We start from the raw sequence: 16,467 nt of genomic DNA, 5'->3' as shown, positions 1-16,467 counted from the left end.
TTATTATTATTATTATTATTATTATTATTATTATTATTATTATTATTATTATTATTATTATTATTATTATTATTATTATTATTATTATTATTATTATTGCTCCCAGAATTCTATCTGGGGAATTGCTGAAGAATTTTGGGAATTCCAGCCCACAGACAGATACTTACATTTCATTCACCTGGCCCAAGGCCTACCTCAGGCCTTACTTCCTATTCGAAAAGGAAACTGCCCTGGTGCAATCCAGGGAAGCCTAGGGCTTTGTAGGAAGTGTAGGCTCACTGCCCATTAGGCGCTACAGAAGTCACCTACCAAAGAATTACACCTTCCACAAAGACATAGACCTTCCAGGAATCACCAAGTCGGTTTTCTTTTTGCATAGGAAGCAATGTCTGGGGTAGGCCTCAGTCCTGGTGAGTGACATGTAGATCACTATCTATGGGCTGGAACTCCCAAAATTCTGCCTGGGGAATTTTGAGAAAATTCATGGAGTTTATTTATTTATTTAAATGTTGGAATTGGGTTTTTTTAAAATATCTTTTACTTTTCTGAAAACTATGTTTTTGACCATTCACCAAATCGTAACAATGCCCAAATATACCTCAAAATGTACTAAGATGCCCTTTTTGAGAAGGTTTGCTGGATAATTTTGAGGCTGAGCCAAAAAAAAAGTGTGTATGTGTGCGCACACACAAGTGATAGCCGTCCACTGCCAAGAGTTTGCAGCCGCTTCATTAAACATTTGGTCATTAAAGTAGAAGAGAAAGCAATCAGCGCTTCTGGCATCTGGAATACGAGGAGCTGTACTAATCAAAGGGCAGCACCACAGCCAGCAAACTACTTGTGGACTCCTGTGGTTTGCTGATACTTCAGCATTAACACAGTTTTTCTTAAAATAATTCTGAAATCATTTTGGTTTTCAGTGGCTGATCCAGGTGGCAGATGGTTCTCTTCCACAGGCTCCCCAATAGAAAATAAGGGCAAGAAGAGTCTCATATTGGTCTGGGCTGCAACAGAATGAAGAGTTTGTCTCTAGAAGATACTTTGAACACAACTACAATGTTAATCATATTCTGAACCTAGCAAGATAAGCTTGGCTTACTTGGGTTGTCCTCTTTTATAAAGCGGGCCTTAAGACTTTGGCTGCCTGGCCCTATCTCTCATCCAGAAAGTTTCCCTTGCTTAGAGCACTTGCAATATATATGCAGAACTGGATCTTATGAAAAGTGCTTTGCAAAGGAATAATATAGATCAGTTTAGTGAAAACTATTATAGTACACTTTTAGCCTTTTGTTTCTGTTTATATGATTTTCTTGGCAAAGATACTGGAATGGCTTGCCAGTTCCTGCTCCAGAGAAGACTCCATGGAAAAGACCCTGATGTTGGGAAAGTGTGAAGGCAACGGGAGAAGGGGATGTCAAAGGATGAGATGGTTGGACAGTGTCATCGAAGCTACCAGCATGAATTTGTCCAGGAGGCAGTGGAAGACAGGAGGGCCTGGTGTGCTCTGGTCCATGGGGTCACGAAGAGTCGGACATGACTTAACAACTAAACAACAACAACAACATTATAGTACACTTACGGTCATCTTGTTCATGCATTATAGAGAAAATACAGAAATGTGTAACACATGGGAATATTACCATACCTCTAGGTAAGGAAAAAAGCAAGTAAGGTATTGTGATACAGCTATATATAATTATGCAGGATGTGGGGGAAGGGAAGTAGATAAGAGAAGAGTTTCTTCTCTCATAATAGCTAGAATCTATAACCATCCACTGAATGATTCAGGACAGATAAAAAGAAGCACTTTTTCTCACAATGCATGGTTCAAATGTGACTTCACTTGAAAGGCAAAAATAAAACCAGACAAAGCCAAGCCATCCCAAAATTAAGTCTCAGTTTTCTCCTAGATCTTTACTGATGAATAGCTAATGTATGTCATAGTTCTGAACTCTAAAACAAAAACTCACTGAATCGTCCAGGTATCATCATTTTACCTCAACCCGTATTTTTTCAATCACAGTCCAGATGGAATAGCCAAGACGAGGGAGATTAATCTCTCAGCCTTAAAACTTACCAGTGCTCTGTGTCTCCAGTATTTTTTGCATTGGACTATAAGGTCCTGGTGGGATGTTCAGGTTCATCAGGGTGCTAGTCCCAGGGTTCAAAGTGAGTTCTCCTAAACCCTTTTCCTTCAGTAGCTCATGGGAGCTACCTGGGCGCACAGTAGGATACACCTTGGTGCCAACCAGAGTCCTGGGAAGCACCTCTGGTCCAGGTAAGCTGAGACCAGGCTGAGAGAGAGATGATCTGCAGTGAATGGGCTCAAAATGACAGTCCGCATGGTAGATGCTGTGAACCGATTCAGTGTTGCTGGAAGCCGCATGAGGATTGGCTGTTGGCGGGAGCATCAGCCGATTGGCACCATTATGAAGTGAGCTGGTGTCAACATCACTAATTTCAGGACTGGCACGAGGTGCCTGTAGGCTACCATTCCCCAGATGATAGTGGTGGTGATGGTGATGATGATGGTGAATGAGGTGATGCACGGATGACCTTTTCCGTGGCAGATGCTTGCACGACTGTCTCTCAACACTGCTCTTGCTTCCAGGGCTGGAGAGAAGTCCCATTTTCACCCCTGCCATCTGATAGACTTCCACTAGTTGTTTGGTGGCCTTACGAAGGACGTGCACAAGATACTTGAGGAGCTCATCATAGCAGCTTCCAGGTTCCGAAAAGCTAGCCAGCGTGCTTGCATTGGAGAGGTAGCGGATCCTCTGCTCCTTCATCAGTTGACTTTCCCGCTGCTTGGTCTCTGAGAACTGAGTTGCAATGACCACTAAGCAGAGGTTTATCATGAAGAAAGAGCCCACCTAAAAAGGAAAGAAGGGTATATGATCAGCCCCAAAACTACAAACCACAAGGAGGTGACCAGGAACACATGTGTCCGAGAAAGTACAGTACAGGGTTTTGACAATGTCTTTCTGAAACAAATGCCAGAACTCTAAACAACTGTGTGTGTGTGTGTGTGTGTGTGTGTGTCAGGAACCCTACATGAAACTCCTGAACTTTTAATCTTAGGTGATCCAGACTGGATCCAGAATGTCAGTTCCATATTTTACATTTCTACACAGAAGTAGGCATCACTCAGTTCAATAGATCTTTCTTTCAAATGAGATTGCAATTCCTTAGTTTCTTCTGAAAACAATAGGAATGATGTCAAAGCTTGCTTGTCTCAGTAACTTCAATGGGACACAAGTTAATCTCTGTCTTCACTCTCAGCCTGTATTCCCTCCCCATCATGCTGCATGCAGGTTTGTAAAAAAGCTTCCCACTGTCTCTAGTAAGTGTAGATAGCAGATCATGATTGTTCTCCTTCAAAGAAAGAAAACTAGCCCCTATAAATACCTCTGAAAAACACACTGCAGACCAACAAGACAACCTTGGTTCTATATTGGGTGTGTGAGTGGGCCACAATCTCCTTGCCATCACTACCACTGCCACTGCCCTTTCACTTGCCCTCGCCTTCTGAAGCCAGCCTGCACTGCTCACTCTTCAAACACACCCAGGACACCCAGGTGAACAAACCGTGATGTCAAGCAGAAGCAGCATGGTCAGGATACATAGGATCCAGCAGCAGGGTGGGGTGGGGAGCTACTGTGTGGCTAGCCCTCCATCAAGGCAAACCCCTCTCCCATATTATACGAAGAGGTAGGTAAACCACAGGTCTGAAAGTCACTCAAGGAGCCTGCACTTAAAAAAAAAAAAATCAGCATGGGAAACAGCTCACAACAAATACTGGTTTTGTGCTGAGACTGGGAAAGTTACTATTTTTCGCTCCATAAGACGCACCTTTCCATAAGACGCACCAAATTTTTAGGAGAAGAAAACAGGAAAAAAATTATCTGCTTTCTTCTCCTAAAACTTGGTGAGCCTTATGGAGAGGTCCATCTTATGGAACACACCCTAGGGTCCTAGGGTGTGTTCCAGGACCCTTTGGAGCCTCCCCCTGCCTCCCTCGGGGGCCAGAGGGGGTGAAATCGCCAGCTTCTGGGGCTCTTCTGAAGTTTCCCAAGCCTCAGAAGAGCCCCCAAAGGTGGCGGTTTCATCCCCTCTGGCCCCCAGGGGAGGCAGGGTCAGTCTCCAAAGAGTCCTAGGGTGTGTTCTAGGACCCTTTGGAGACTCACCCTGCCTCCCTCAGGGGCCAGAGGGGGCAAAATCGCCACCTTCTGGGGCTCTTCTGAGGCTTCCCAAGCCTCAAAAGAGCCCCAGAAGGTGGCGATTTTGCCCCTTCTGGCCCCCGGGGGAGGCAGGGTGAGTCTCCAAAGGGTCCTAGAACACACCCTAGGACCCTTTGGAGACTCACCCTGCCTCCCCCGGGCGACAGAGGGGGCAAAATAGGCAGCTTCCAGGACCTTTTCTGAGCCTTTCCAGGCTCAGAAAAGGTCCTGGAAGCTCCCGATTTTGCCCCCGCTGTCCTCGTGGGGGTGGGGTGGGGGGGAGCCTGGCAAGGGTCCTGGGAGGCTCCCTTGGACCCTTGCCACATTCCCCCACCCCCCCATGGGGCCAGGGGGGGTGAATTCGCCAGCTTCTGGGAGTGTTTGGAGGCTCCCCAAGCCTCCAAACACTCCCAGAAGCTGGCGATTTTACCCCCCCCCGCCCCGTGGGGGGGTGGGGGGAGGGTGGCAAGGGTCCAATTGAGGCTCCCTTGGACCCTTGCCACCCTCCCCCCCACCCCCCACAGAGCGGGGGGGGGTTTAAAATCGCCAGCTTCTGAGAGTGCTTGGAGGCTTATCAAGCTTCCAAACACCCCCAGAACCTGGCGATTTCGCCAGGGCTGGCCCCGCGGGGGGGTGGGGGGAGGGTGGCAAGGGTCCTGGAAGGCTCCCTTGGACCCTTGCCACCCTCCACCCACCCCCCCATGGGACCGGGGGGGGGTAAAATCGCCAGCTTCTGGGAGTGTTTTGAGGCTTGGGAAGCCTCCAAACACCCCCAGAACCTGGCGATTTTGCCAGTGCTGGCCCGTGCGTGGGTGGGAGGAGCGTCGCAAGGATCTGAGTGAGCTTCCAGGACCCTTGCGACGTTCCCCCCACCTGGAAGCTGGCGATTTCGCCGGTGCTGGCCCCGTGGGGGGGTGGGGGAGCCTCGCAAGGGTCCTGGAAGGCTCACCCGGACCCTTGCGACGCTCCCCCCCACGGGGCCAGCAGCGACGAAATTGCTGCATTCACACCATTAGACGCACTGACTTCCCCACCCACATTTTGGAGGGGGGAAAGTGCGTCTTATGGTGCAAAAAATACGGTACCTTTTTTTGGATTGAAAAAATTATTTGGGATTGAAAAAATTCTCCATTTTTTTGGCCCCTGGCTACATCACCTCGGAAAACCCACGAGCTGTAGCCCCAAACAGTAACTCTCCCCATTCGGGATTCTGGCAATAGTGTCAAACGCATTCCTGGTCAAGCACTGCTGCCACCGCTGCCTGCCGTGACTCACCCCGTCCTGCCTCCCTTTCTTCCACACCAAAACCTCTCAAGCTTCCCCACCTCAGGGACTCCTACTCTTCAGCTCCATGGATGGCAGGATGGTATCACAGCTCCAAGTAGAATAGGGATTTATTCTCATTTAAAAGGGTTTCTTTGATTTTTTGCTTCTTGGTAGTCTGTGCTTATAATTATCACAATTAAGCAGCCTTCCTCCCCTTTTCTGGGTATGTGTGTGCATGTATTCACTGGAAACCTTTTCATGGCAGATTCTTACAGAGGAGCTGGCAGCTTTTGTGAACAGATCTTCTTTGTTAGCTGGAATTGCAGGGATGTTCCTACCCAACAACAGCAGCTGTCTGCAGCCAAAGATTTGATAATTTACTCTGGAACAGGCTTTTCATTAGGCTGCATTTTTAGTAGATTATGATCATTATTCAGTCTGAATGTTTTGAAAAACAGCCAATAAGCAGTCCTTCTCTCCTGGCTACTTTAAACCGACAGGATGCACTCTGCATTCATGCCATCTCAGCAGCAGAAAGACGCTGATTCACCTTGCTTGGTGTTGCTGTCTTTGTGGATGCCCTGAGGCTGCACAGCTGAACTCTGTCCAGCTGTGGGAGGTGGGTGGGGGGAATATATGTAAATCTAGCTTAAGTATGAGGATAGCAGGGAGTGGCCCATGCAATGCAGGTCATCTAACTTAAGACCATATCTTTGGGCTCTGACCCCAAAGCCAGTATGCTTGACAGACTACTGTAAGGCAGAGTTTCATGTCACCCATGCTTCAGGAAACATTTTATATGTGGTAGGTGTTTCATTGATGATGGTGATGATAGTGGTGGTAATGATGATGATGATGATAGTCGTAAGAGTGATCAAGATAATAATGCTGTATTAATTTTAATAAATACATGTCCAGATAACCTACTGTTAAGACCCAAGTCAGCCCAACCCTATCTAGATGGGAGGGGTGGATAGCGATTGCCCCCATGTCTCTGGCACCTCGCCTGCTCTGGCCAGTCCCCAGACATTAAACAAAATGTGTGGCTTGTTCCCTTTCTCCCTCCTCCTCCATGGCTCTGCTTCCTAAGTCTCCAGAGTCCTCTGTTAGGGACTAAGTGGGAGCTACAGAGCATGTGTGATGGCTCTGCATCTTCCGAACTTGGGAGACACTCAGAAGGCAGGAGAGGTGGCCAGAGAAAGCAAGAGGATGGGAAGAAACAACCTCCATGCTCCTCCCAGGCGGACCTACTCAGGTGTCCTTTGCCAGAGCAGAACCCAGAACTTTTAGGAGTTTTATTTCAGGAAGCGTAAAGGGGATGAGCCTCAGGATGCCCACAGCCAGTCTTGATTAGCTTTAACAAATAAAGAACATAAATTGCTCCAGTGTCTGCCTTGTACAGGAGACAGCATGCTGAGGAGGGAGGGGTGACGGTGAAAGAAATATAGAATGGGGAGGGAACCAAGGGAACCATGCTTTCTACATGTGGGATTGGGGACAGTTTGTGAATTTTCTGGGTACTGGGCATGTCTTCTCTGTGTATGTTTTGGGATGTGTGTGTGGTTCGGGAAGAACTTCCTTTTGGGGGTTAAGGGTGGAGTGCATGTGCATTTTTCAGGGAAGTGACTGTATATATGCATGCCTTCTGGGGTGGGGGAGCTTCTCCCACGTTTCAAATAAACAAATTATTCTTTCATCTAGCCTCCTTGAATGTTACCTGCCATGCTGTACACCCTTTCTTTCCCCACATACTTGCTTTATATAGATATTGGGGCAGGGAGGGGAAAAATCATTGTTATATTTTAAATCGTTTTATTTTATATGTTGTACGCCGCCCAGAGTAGTCTATTGACTAGATGGGCGGGATATCAATCAATCAATCAATCAATCAATCAATCAATCAATCAATCAATCAATCAATCAATCAATCAATCAATCAATCAATCAATCAATCAATCAATCAATAGAAATGTAGAAGATTCTGGTATGCATGCAGTAAGAACTGTGGGATAGCTCAGTGGCTTAGGTATTTGGCTGCTATGCCAGAGGTTAGGAGTTCGATCCCCCACTGTGCCTCCTTGACACGGGCTGGACTCGATGATCCATAGGATCCTTTCCAGCTCTGCAGTTCTAAGATTATATTATATTAAAGGAAATATATGGGTGACTTAAGGCCACAACAGAACCATGGCTTGTCAATAGGCTTTATGAGCAAAAGATCCAAGAGGGAATCAAACCATCATCTTTTTCTTTTGATTGATTGATTGATTGATTGGTTACTGCAGATCAAACTTTAAGGTCAGTAAGCACCAGCCATATGTGTAGTGTAGTGGGGAAATTTCCCCCAGAGCTGCTTCTCTCTCTAGCAATATCAGTATTCAATTTTTTAAACAATGAGAATTAAAAACATGGCGGATTTGAGAAGGAATATGCAGAAGCTTCTGTCACTGACAACAAGTAGTGTAAGTTCATCACTTCCTTGCTTGCATGCTAATATCTCTATTTTAGAATACTTTTGAACTAGATCTATTGCTAGGAGGAGACCAACTCCCTCCAGTTCAGTTTTCTACTATGTATTCCAATCTCCTTCCTACAAGATGCTTTTCTAGCCCATTTCCCTCTTCCTGGTGACATGTGTGTATTCATGGTTGCCAGAAAGATTGGAGAGAGAACTCACAATGATCAGGAGAATGAAATAGATGAAGTTGTAGAAGGAATGGGCATCCATGACGAAGTACATGATATCCACCCAGCCCTCCAGAGTGATGACCTGGGAGAAAGCAAAAGGAAAGGATGATTAGCTTGTCTCAGAGGATACAGGTCTGTAAAGAAGAAGGAGGAGAGTCACACTGCTATGGACACCCAAGGTGATACAGCAGTTCATGGGATTATCTCGCAAAATAGAGGCAACAAAGAACACGCACCAATACAGCAACTTCAATAAGGAAATCCAGTAATTATCATTCTTAGCATACTTTGGCTGTGCTTATAGGCAGGGTCCAAACATTCTTTGAGGGGCAGGCAGACTGGTAAAATGTAACACAGCCCCCCTCCCCCGACCCACCAGTCCTCTATCCCATTCATGTCCTCCGGCATGATCTCCAGTTCACCTCAATATCTTCTTCACAGTAACATGGATTTAGCCTGGGATAGCTCCGTTTGGAACCTCCAGGCCCCAGTACAGTCTACTCTTTCTCCTGACAGGGTAGGACAACTAGAGTACAATAGCCTAAGGAAAAATATCACCATCTAAGGAGATGCTGGATAAACAATTATAGGCATCTGTTCTTGACTGGAAGAAGATATGCCAATCTTATTATTCATTTTTGGTCCTCTGTTAGTAATAGAAAGCTTAAGAAAGTACAATAAATTGATATAGCCTCAGGAACTGAGGCTGGTCAAAAAGTGGTTTATAAAAGTTTAGTACTTGTATTTATCTGAATTTAGCATGTACTTAGCATAGGTCCACAGGGAAGACAACAACAGGGGAATTCAACCTGTGATCCTTCTTCCATTATTGTAATGAAATATGGGCTGTTTTGGAGCAAGACTGAATGTTGCTCTAAGTTTCCTCATTACTGAAGGACAGCCTATGGGCAGAGTGAGCTGGCCACATAAATCCCATTGTTCACCTGAAATATCGCAATCCACGCATATCCAATGTTATCAAAATTGATTGCTCCTTTGAAAGGGTTGTGTTCCCCAGCAGAACAGTTTGTATAGTACTGGTTCCAGTTGACACAAGAAGTATTACTGGTGTCATTGTAGGAATAATAGTCCAGTGTACATTCCAGTCCTTCTTCCCTTCGTTTGGGGATACTGCGACAGTAGCGCATCCCGTTCTCCCGGGGCTGGGAGCAGATGAAAGGGCTCTCGTCTTCATTCTCTGTCTGGTAGTACGGTTCCAAGTCGACTGTGTAAGGGCTTAAACAGAGCAAAGATGTGGCAGGTTATACATACAAGATCATGAAAGTGATGACAGAACCAAATAAGGGGCTGTTACTATTTACATTATGAGAAATCGGGGCAGCACAATGCCATTAGCAGTCAGCCTAAAATCTAACAAGAGAGAAGGATGTATTCCTGTAACCAGCAGGGTAGCCTATGAAACTCATGATCCTGAGATGTTCCATAAGACTGTAGGATAATTGGGTTGAGACAAGACAATTAGACAAATTAATTGAGGATAGGACCATTTTTATTGTCCGAGAGTAGAATTTCATTTTTTTAAGATAGCTCTAAATTGATGATGTTTTGAAGTTCAAAATGGACGTCGGATAACATAGCACTCAAAAATGCCCTATTTTTTTCCTTGAACAATTTTATCTTAACTACCAGGAATTGGCCGTCATCAGAGATAGGCTATGCGGCTGGATGGACCACCTTTACTGACCTCTATACAGCAATAATTACATCTTTGTGAGTCGCATAGAATATCTAAGTTATTCGAGACAGGCAGGATCCAGAAACTATCTGGGGCTGGATAATTATTAGGGTATATCAATGAAAAGGGAAAAAATGCCCAAAGCCCCAGCTCTTAGAAACTTGGCAAAAGGGTGCAAATCAATAGGTGACTGCTGATTCTAAATATGCCTGCTTGAATTGAATTGTTGCTGAATCGTGAAAGATTATTGACTCCAGGCTTTGCAACTGTAAAACTAGTATTGTTCTTTGAAAATAAATAATTTCCTCCCTATACCTCACAGATGACATACCTCCACAAGTTGGAGCATACTGCTGCAAAGCAAGAGGCTGTGAGTGCAAAACCCCATTGTACCTTCCAGGTGATGAACCAGCCAAGATCACCTGGAGTGTGGTAGCTGAGGGGGTGAGAGGCCCTGCCAGTGGTCTGGCTTTGGTCAGGCTGCATAATTCCAGACCATCACCAAAAGGAGGGGCTGATAAACCACTTCTGAGTACTCTATAGGTACTGTACCTACAAAACCCTATGAGAGTCGCCATAAGTTGGAATCAATTTAAGAGTACATGATTTATATATATATATCTAAATTTCTCTTATCTAGTTTTCTCAGTTAAACATCACTCCATTGAATTAAATGTCCCATATCCCTTTCTAGAGTTAAGGTAGACACCTGTCTGGTTTTAAACTACTGCAGCATTTTCCCCTTATACTGTTGGGAGAATTAAAAAGGGAAAAGGAAAGGAAAAAGAGAGAGGAGGAAAAAGGCAGGATATTGTGGCAGCTGAAAAACTAATAAATGTATTTCAATGTGAGCTTTTCTGGATCAAAATCCACTTCTTTGGCCACAATAAGTATAGATCTTGCCTTCATATCCCTATAATGGATGACCAAGTGACAATACAGTTATGTGAGGGGGTCAGCACCAGCACCCCTTCTGGGCCATCTGCCCTTGCCCCACACCCCTCTGAAAGCCATAGTCGTGCAGATGCTCGGATGTCTTAGGAAAGCTGGGAAGAACAAAGCCCAAGTGTCTTCAGGGAGCCAGGACAAGTGGAACAGCTGGAAAGGAAGTTTCATCGAGGGGGTTAAAGGAGGGTGGGGGCAAAGGCTCATGGTCCTCCCAAAGAGGGTCCAGCTGAGAAAGAGGAGACCTGGGGGAGTCTATGGAAGAGGAGCTGAAGCTCATCCACTGAGTTACTGGGAGGGGTGACTTGGGAGCAGGACGATAACCCTGAACAAGAGCCTGCCAGCAGCATCTCAGTTGCTATAGGTAAAGGCTGGGGAAAAGGGATGTTCTTTACTCCAGCCCCAGCAAAGGCTCCAACTCCACCAGCTTCATGGCATCCAAGATGCCTGAAGGGTCCTGCACAGCCCTCCCCCACTCAACTAAGGGGCTGATAGTGGAAATGCCAGTGCAAGAAGAGGAAGGAGAAATTGCTGAAGAGCAGGAGGGCCACCAGTACTTTCCAGCCAGCACGATACCCACTCCCAGACTGGGCTTGTTTATTGTGAGGACTTCATTGGCTATAATGACAGGAACTAAAGCCAATACCGAACTGGCTAAAGAACCCATTCCAATAAAAAGCAATCTCACCAGCAACCTGGAGCAGATGGAATTATTGGAGGGGCTGGCTTCCCAAGATAACAGACAGCATCCAATTGTTGGTTAACACATGAATGAGGCTATTATGCTATCAATTAAGTCGAAACATGTAAAAGCAGCAAGGCACAAACTATCCCATTTTAAAACCTCTCAGACAGCCAATCACTAAGGAAAAGCCTTTTTGAAGAGAAAGGTTATTGCCTGTTTGCAGACAACAAAGATGGGACCAGTCTGGCCTTCCATGGGAAGGAGTTTCAGAATCTGGGAGCAACAACAGACATAGGCCCTCTCCCCTGCCCCTATCAAACTCCTATGTGATAGATGGTAGGACTGAGAGAAAGGCCTCCCTGATGACTTTAAAACTAAGGTGGGGTCATAAAGGCAGTGGTTAAACTGCTGTCCTGCAGCCAAAACTGTGCTAACTACCCGGGTTCAATCCCAGGTAGCCGGCTCAAGGTTGACTCAGCCTTCTATCCTTCCGAGGTCAGTAAAATGAGTACCCAGCTCGCTGGGGGGGCAATGTGTAGCCTGCATAATTAACTTGTAAACCACCCAGAGAGTGCTTGAAGCGCTATGGGGTGGTATATAAGCAGCATGCTTTGCTTTTGCTTTGCAAGCTAGTTAGGACTTTATACATTAAAACCAGCACCTTTAATTATGCCCAGTAATGGACCAGCAGCCAGTGGAGCTGCTGTAGGGATTGAAGGTGGAGCCGTCAGTGTTTGCTCTGTGTCCGAGCTATAGCACTTCCCAAATGCGATACCTGGTAGTGTTTCATGCAAATACTGTACTGGCCTAAACCAGATTAGCTTCCAGTTATATCAAACAAAGCTGGACATCTTCAAAGTGGCATGCTAGTAATACTGTCAATGTGCATTTTCAAATGTTGGGGTATTTAGATGCATTACAATGTGAAACCCAAACTTAACAGAGTGTTTTTCAAACTTGAAGAAGGCCCTACAGTGGGCAGGAGTTGTGGGCCTCACAACGTCCCATCGCATGACAAGCACCGTTTCCGTTTTCTCGTGTTCTTGACATTGGAAATAAAAATTATTGCACATGATGCTTCTAGTTAAGGAGCCACCTCAAGACACTCATTCTGATATGGAAAGAGAAGGGCATTCTGGCTTGTTGAATATTAGCATCCTCCCTCCTCAAGAGATGGCTACTTCACTAATGCCAGTGAGGATCAGGGTAAAGCTTACAAAGCTCTATTTAAGACAAGTTCATCTAAGTTAATTCCTGAGGTATTGCTTTTAATACCATTAAAAGCTTAGCTACATGCCCCTCCCCTGTGTTCTGGTTCAATTATATCACACTCAAACCACTAGCTTCTTGCGATCTACCCATATAATTGATCAGTAGTTCATTAATCTTATTGTCAATTTGCCTAAAGAGATTTTCCATGATAGTGAAAGCTGAGTTTCCTTTACAAAATGATGGTGAATTTTAAAAACAATTGCAAAAGAGTCAGCAAAAAGAACAGAACACAAGCCTGGGTTCTCTGCTAGTATTTTGAGGGCTGCCTCTCACATAGTTTAGTCCTACTTATACCTTCAAAGACACAGGATGGACATTTTCATAGTACCATGAGAAGCTGCATTGTGAGATTTTTCACTCTTACATAACAGCGAAAAGATGAAGCTTTCTTTTGCAGAAGAAGCTTTGTAAAAAAAACACCCTAAATTTTGCCTAAAAAGAAAAAAACCCCACAAAAAACCCACACACCCATGTGAGGATGCTGCACAAAATACTGTACAACAGGATCTTATGCGACCCCTCATCCTTGCATTTTGCAAAAAGAAAAAAAGGGTCTAAAAGGCAAAATAACTCTTACGTTCCTATTCAGTAGGAGAAAACTTGAAATTCTACATCTGCATTGTTATGATACTTCCTCACTGAAGGTGGAGGCTGGTAACATGACAGAGTCCAGCATGATCAAACTTTATACCCTTTGCACATTTATTGTGGCAACTAATAGTATTTAATATTGCCAGCAGCATAACACTTGGGCCAAGGCTAACGTCACTTAATATTTATAGTGTTTCTTTTAGTTATTTATCCCCTAATATGGGTCTAAATGGGCATGGATGCAAACTGCATAACTGAAACTTTATTTTCAACCTCTCGATGAAAGACAAAGGTTGGTATTCACTCTAAGACCCAGCAGCTGAAATCCAAAGATCAATCAGCCTTGCCTAGTGTAACTTTGTGCTACTGGGTATCAGTATGTATTTTATAAGGCGATTGCTATTACAATGCTTCAACATGCACTCCACCCAAAACTTCCAAAATTGAGCTGCTCACTAAAAAAAAACACACCAGTTTCTTCTTGAAAGGTTATTTGCTTTTATTAATACCTTCAAAACCCTCCACATCCAACTGAAGTGTTTGTTATAACCTGCAAGTATGAAATAAGTGAAGCATGCTGGACTAAGAATGGCCAACATAACGTATTGTATGTCATCAGTCACAGATGAATAAAAACCTCTCTGTATCTTAAGGAATGTTTTATTATTTGTTGCAAACACTCTCTTACTTATGAGCTACTTATATTTTTGTGGGATTTGGATGTGCCTGTATTATCCATTCTGAATCCTGTTGCTCTGAAGAGAACTAATGTAAGGAAGACAATCTATGAATCATCCAGCAAAAATAGAATATAAATATAGCACAGCACAAAAGACAAAGCAGTAATATAAATAGTGGGGCATGATATAATGAGTGCCAACCAAATTTACTTGGTTCCTTGTACTTCCCAGGTGGTGCCTCCCTCCTTTGGGCCCAGCAGTTTAGAAAGCAGCCTTTGAATGCCAGCTTCTTGTTGCAGCCTTCAAATGCCAGCTCCTCTCACTGTGCTGTCTGAGGCAGGCTGCTTCACTCTGCTGTATTGCTACATCCAGGAAAGCCCTGGATATAACAAATGTACAGTATGACCATATACAGTCCACAGTTTGGGTTGCACATGTTATACTAACCAGCTATGAAGTTTTAGTTTGGACACCTTATGTAGGTCAGATATAGGGTAGAGACCTGAGGCATGAAATACAGAGGGAAGGGACTTAGGATGTTGAAAAATGAGTGGTAAGCTCCCTTCTTAAGACTCAATAAGGGAGAGAAGGATATCTTTGTTGAAACTCTTTTGAGCACCTGTTCTGTCTGATTCCTCTTCCAGGCTGAAAATGGCTGAGGAAAAGCAGATCTGGGAATGAAGTCTTTGCCCACAGTTAATGTTGGGAGGGCCTTGGCAGATCATGAGAAGGTTCTGAATTCTCACCCATAAAGACAGGCAGACAGAAAAGCCTCAACAAGAAGGACCAGAGGATGTTCACTTATCACCCCGCAGCCCGCAGCTGTAACCTATCAAGACTTTGACTCAGTGGTGGGTTGAATACATTTTGGGAGTGCTCTCTGTGTGGTTTCTGAAGCCTCAAACACAACTTCTCCCACCCCCACTCCCAAAGCTGCTGCTCTCAAGTGGGTTCAAGGATGAGAAACCATTTGCCATCAGGCCAAGTTTGACTCACCAGACCTCGCCATTTGGCACATAAGGCATTAATCAAGCCCCTCTTTAAAGTCTCCAAGGATCTGAGAGACTCACTTCTGCTAAGCCATGGCCTCATGGTATGGTTTTCAAGGCCACAGTCCTGTTGGCTTTGCATTGAGCAATACAAGCTTGTCCATACTCTGCAGCCAATCGTTTCCCAGTAGTCCCCGCCATGTAAGACAAGGCAGATAGCAGCAAAGAAAAGGGCCTTCACCAAACTGGTACCGCGCTTATGGAGACTTGGTGCCAAAATGGGGCAATGTATTTCCCCATACTTTTAAACTTTCAATCTTATCAGTCCTGTTTTCTATTGCTTTTATCTGCTATTATTAGATTTCAGCATTTTACTAGCAAATTACAATGTCTTTGATTATTTTGTTTGTAAGCTGCCTTAAAAATAGAGTGTGTATCAATCTAGCTCTGTACTGCTTATTACGATTGGCCACAGGTCTGCAGGTTCTTGGTCGTGGGCTTTTCCATCACGTGCTACTTGATACTTATCCATAGGGACAATTGGGTACAACATGGGTTTGCGAGATCCCCATGACTTCTCTCTCCTCTGTGTATGCTGTGTCCCTCCCGTGCACAGCCAGACATCCTCCACCTTTGCCATAGGGGAATGGAGGGTCCACAAAGGGTCTGTGCATGAAAATGGTAATGCTTTAGGAAATGAGCATTTTCATTTAGAGAAAATTCTCCTCTACCTGCACCTACAGAACAACTGTACAAGCATATCCCCAAAACATGCAGCATATCTCAGTGAAACTTACAAACTGAAGTTTTCTGGTAGGAAGCAACGGTTCCTGAGCAGGCCAGCCCACAGCTGTACTCCAACGATGCCAAAGATGAAGAAGACAAAGAAACAGAGGAGAAGGACATTCCCTAACATGGGAAGGGTATCTAAAAGCAGTGTTACCAGGATGCGCATACCTAAAAGAGCAAAGTAAAAAAAAAAAAACAACCAGAAGTTAAAAGGGAGATGTTCTCATAGTACAGTCTCTTTTGCTTCCACCACCCTTTTGCTGCCTCTGGGTGTCTGTATTTGCTCCTTCACTCAGGCCTCTTATATCACGCTCTGCATAGCAAGCCCTCAGGTTCCAAACTCAGTGCCACTCAGCTTGAATAGAACAAACAAGGCTTTATTAAAATAAAGACCTTGTGATTGTATTCTCCTGCCTTGCAACTCCACTACGACGTTGTTTAGGCCCAAGAGTCTGAGGCCCAAGAGAGAGCTACTGCACTAATGACGAAGAAGCGCTTTATGCAAGGACTCTAGAACATGAACATGGGAATTGTCCATGAGGTCACACCTCATGAAAAGCAGCTTTTAGCTATTATAGCCATTGTTCAGAACACTATCCTGTGGCAGAGATTTTTAGCCACTCCATGCCAGGACTGAAACCTATGA

The 16,467-nt window shown here is 44.7% G+C and overlaps 1 protein-coding gene across 13 annotated transcripts in view; it reads right to left on the bottom strand.

Moving 5' to 3' along the window:
* Positions 1–16,467, bottom strand: part of CACNA1G (calcium voltage-gated channel subunit alpha1 G) — a 208,665-nt gene that overhangs the window by 164,622 nt on the left and 27,576 nt on the right. For all 13 annotated transcript variants that reach the window (XM_078384211.1, XM_078384216.1, XM_078384217.1 and 10 more), the window contains exons 4-7: positions 15,830–15,989; positions 9,119–9,410; positions 8,164–8,256; positions 2,078–2,873 (exon numbers count right to left, since the gene is read on the bottom strand). In XM_078384211.1, the coding sequence (XP_078240337.1) occupies positions 2,078–2,873; positions 8,164–8,256; positions 9,119–9,410; positions 15,830–15,989 (1,341 nt within the window). The remainder of the gene's footprint in view (positions 1–2,077; positions 2,874–8,163; positions 8,257–9,118; positions 9,411–15,829; positions 15,990–16,467) is intronic.

The sequence above is a fragment of the Pogona vitticeps genome, chromosome 2 (assembly GCF_051106095.1).
Source record: "Pogona vitticeps strain Pit_001003342236 chromosome 2, PviZW2.1, whole genome shotgun sequence".
NCBI lineage: Eukaryota > Metazoa > Chordata > Lepidosauria > Squamata > Agamidae > Pogona > Pogona vitticeps.
The sequence above is the reverse complement of the archived record's forward strand: the minus strand, read 5'-3'. Positions and strand labels throughout refer to the sequence as shown.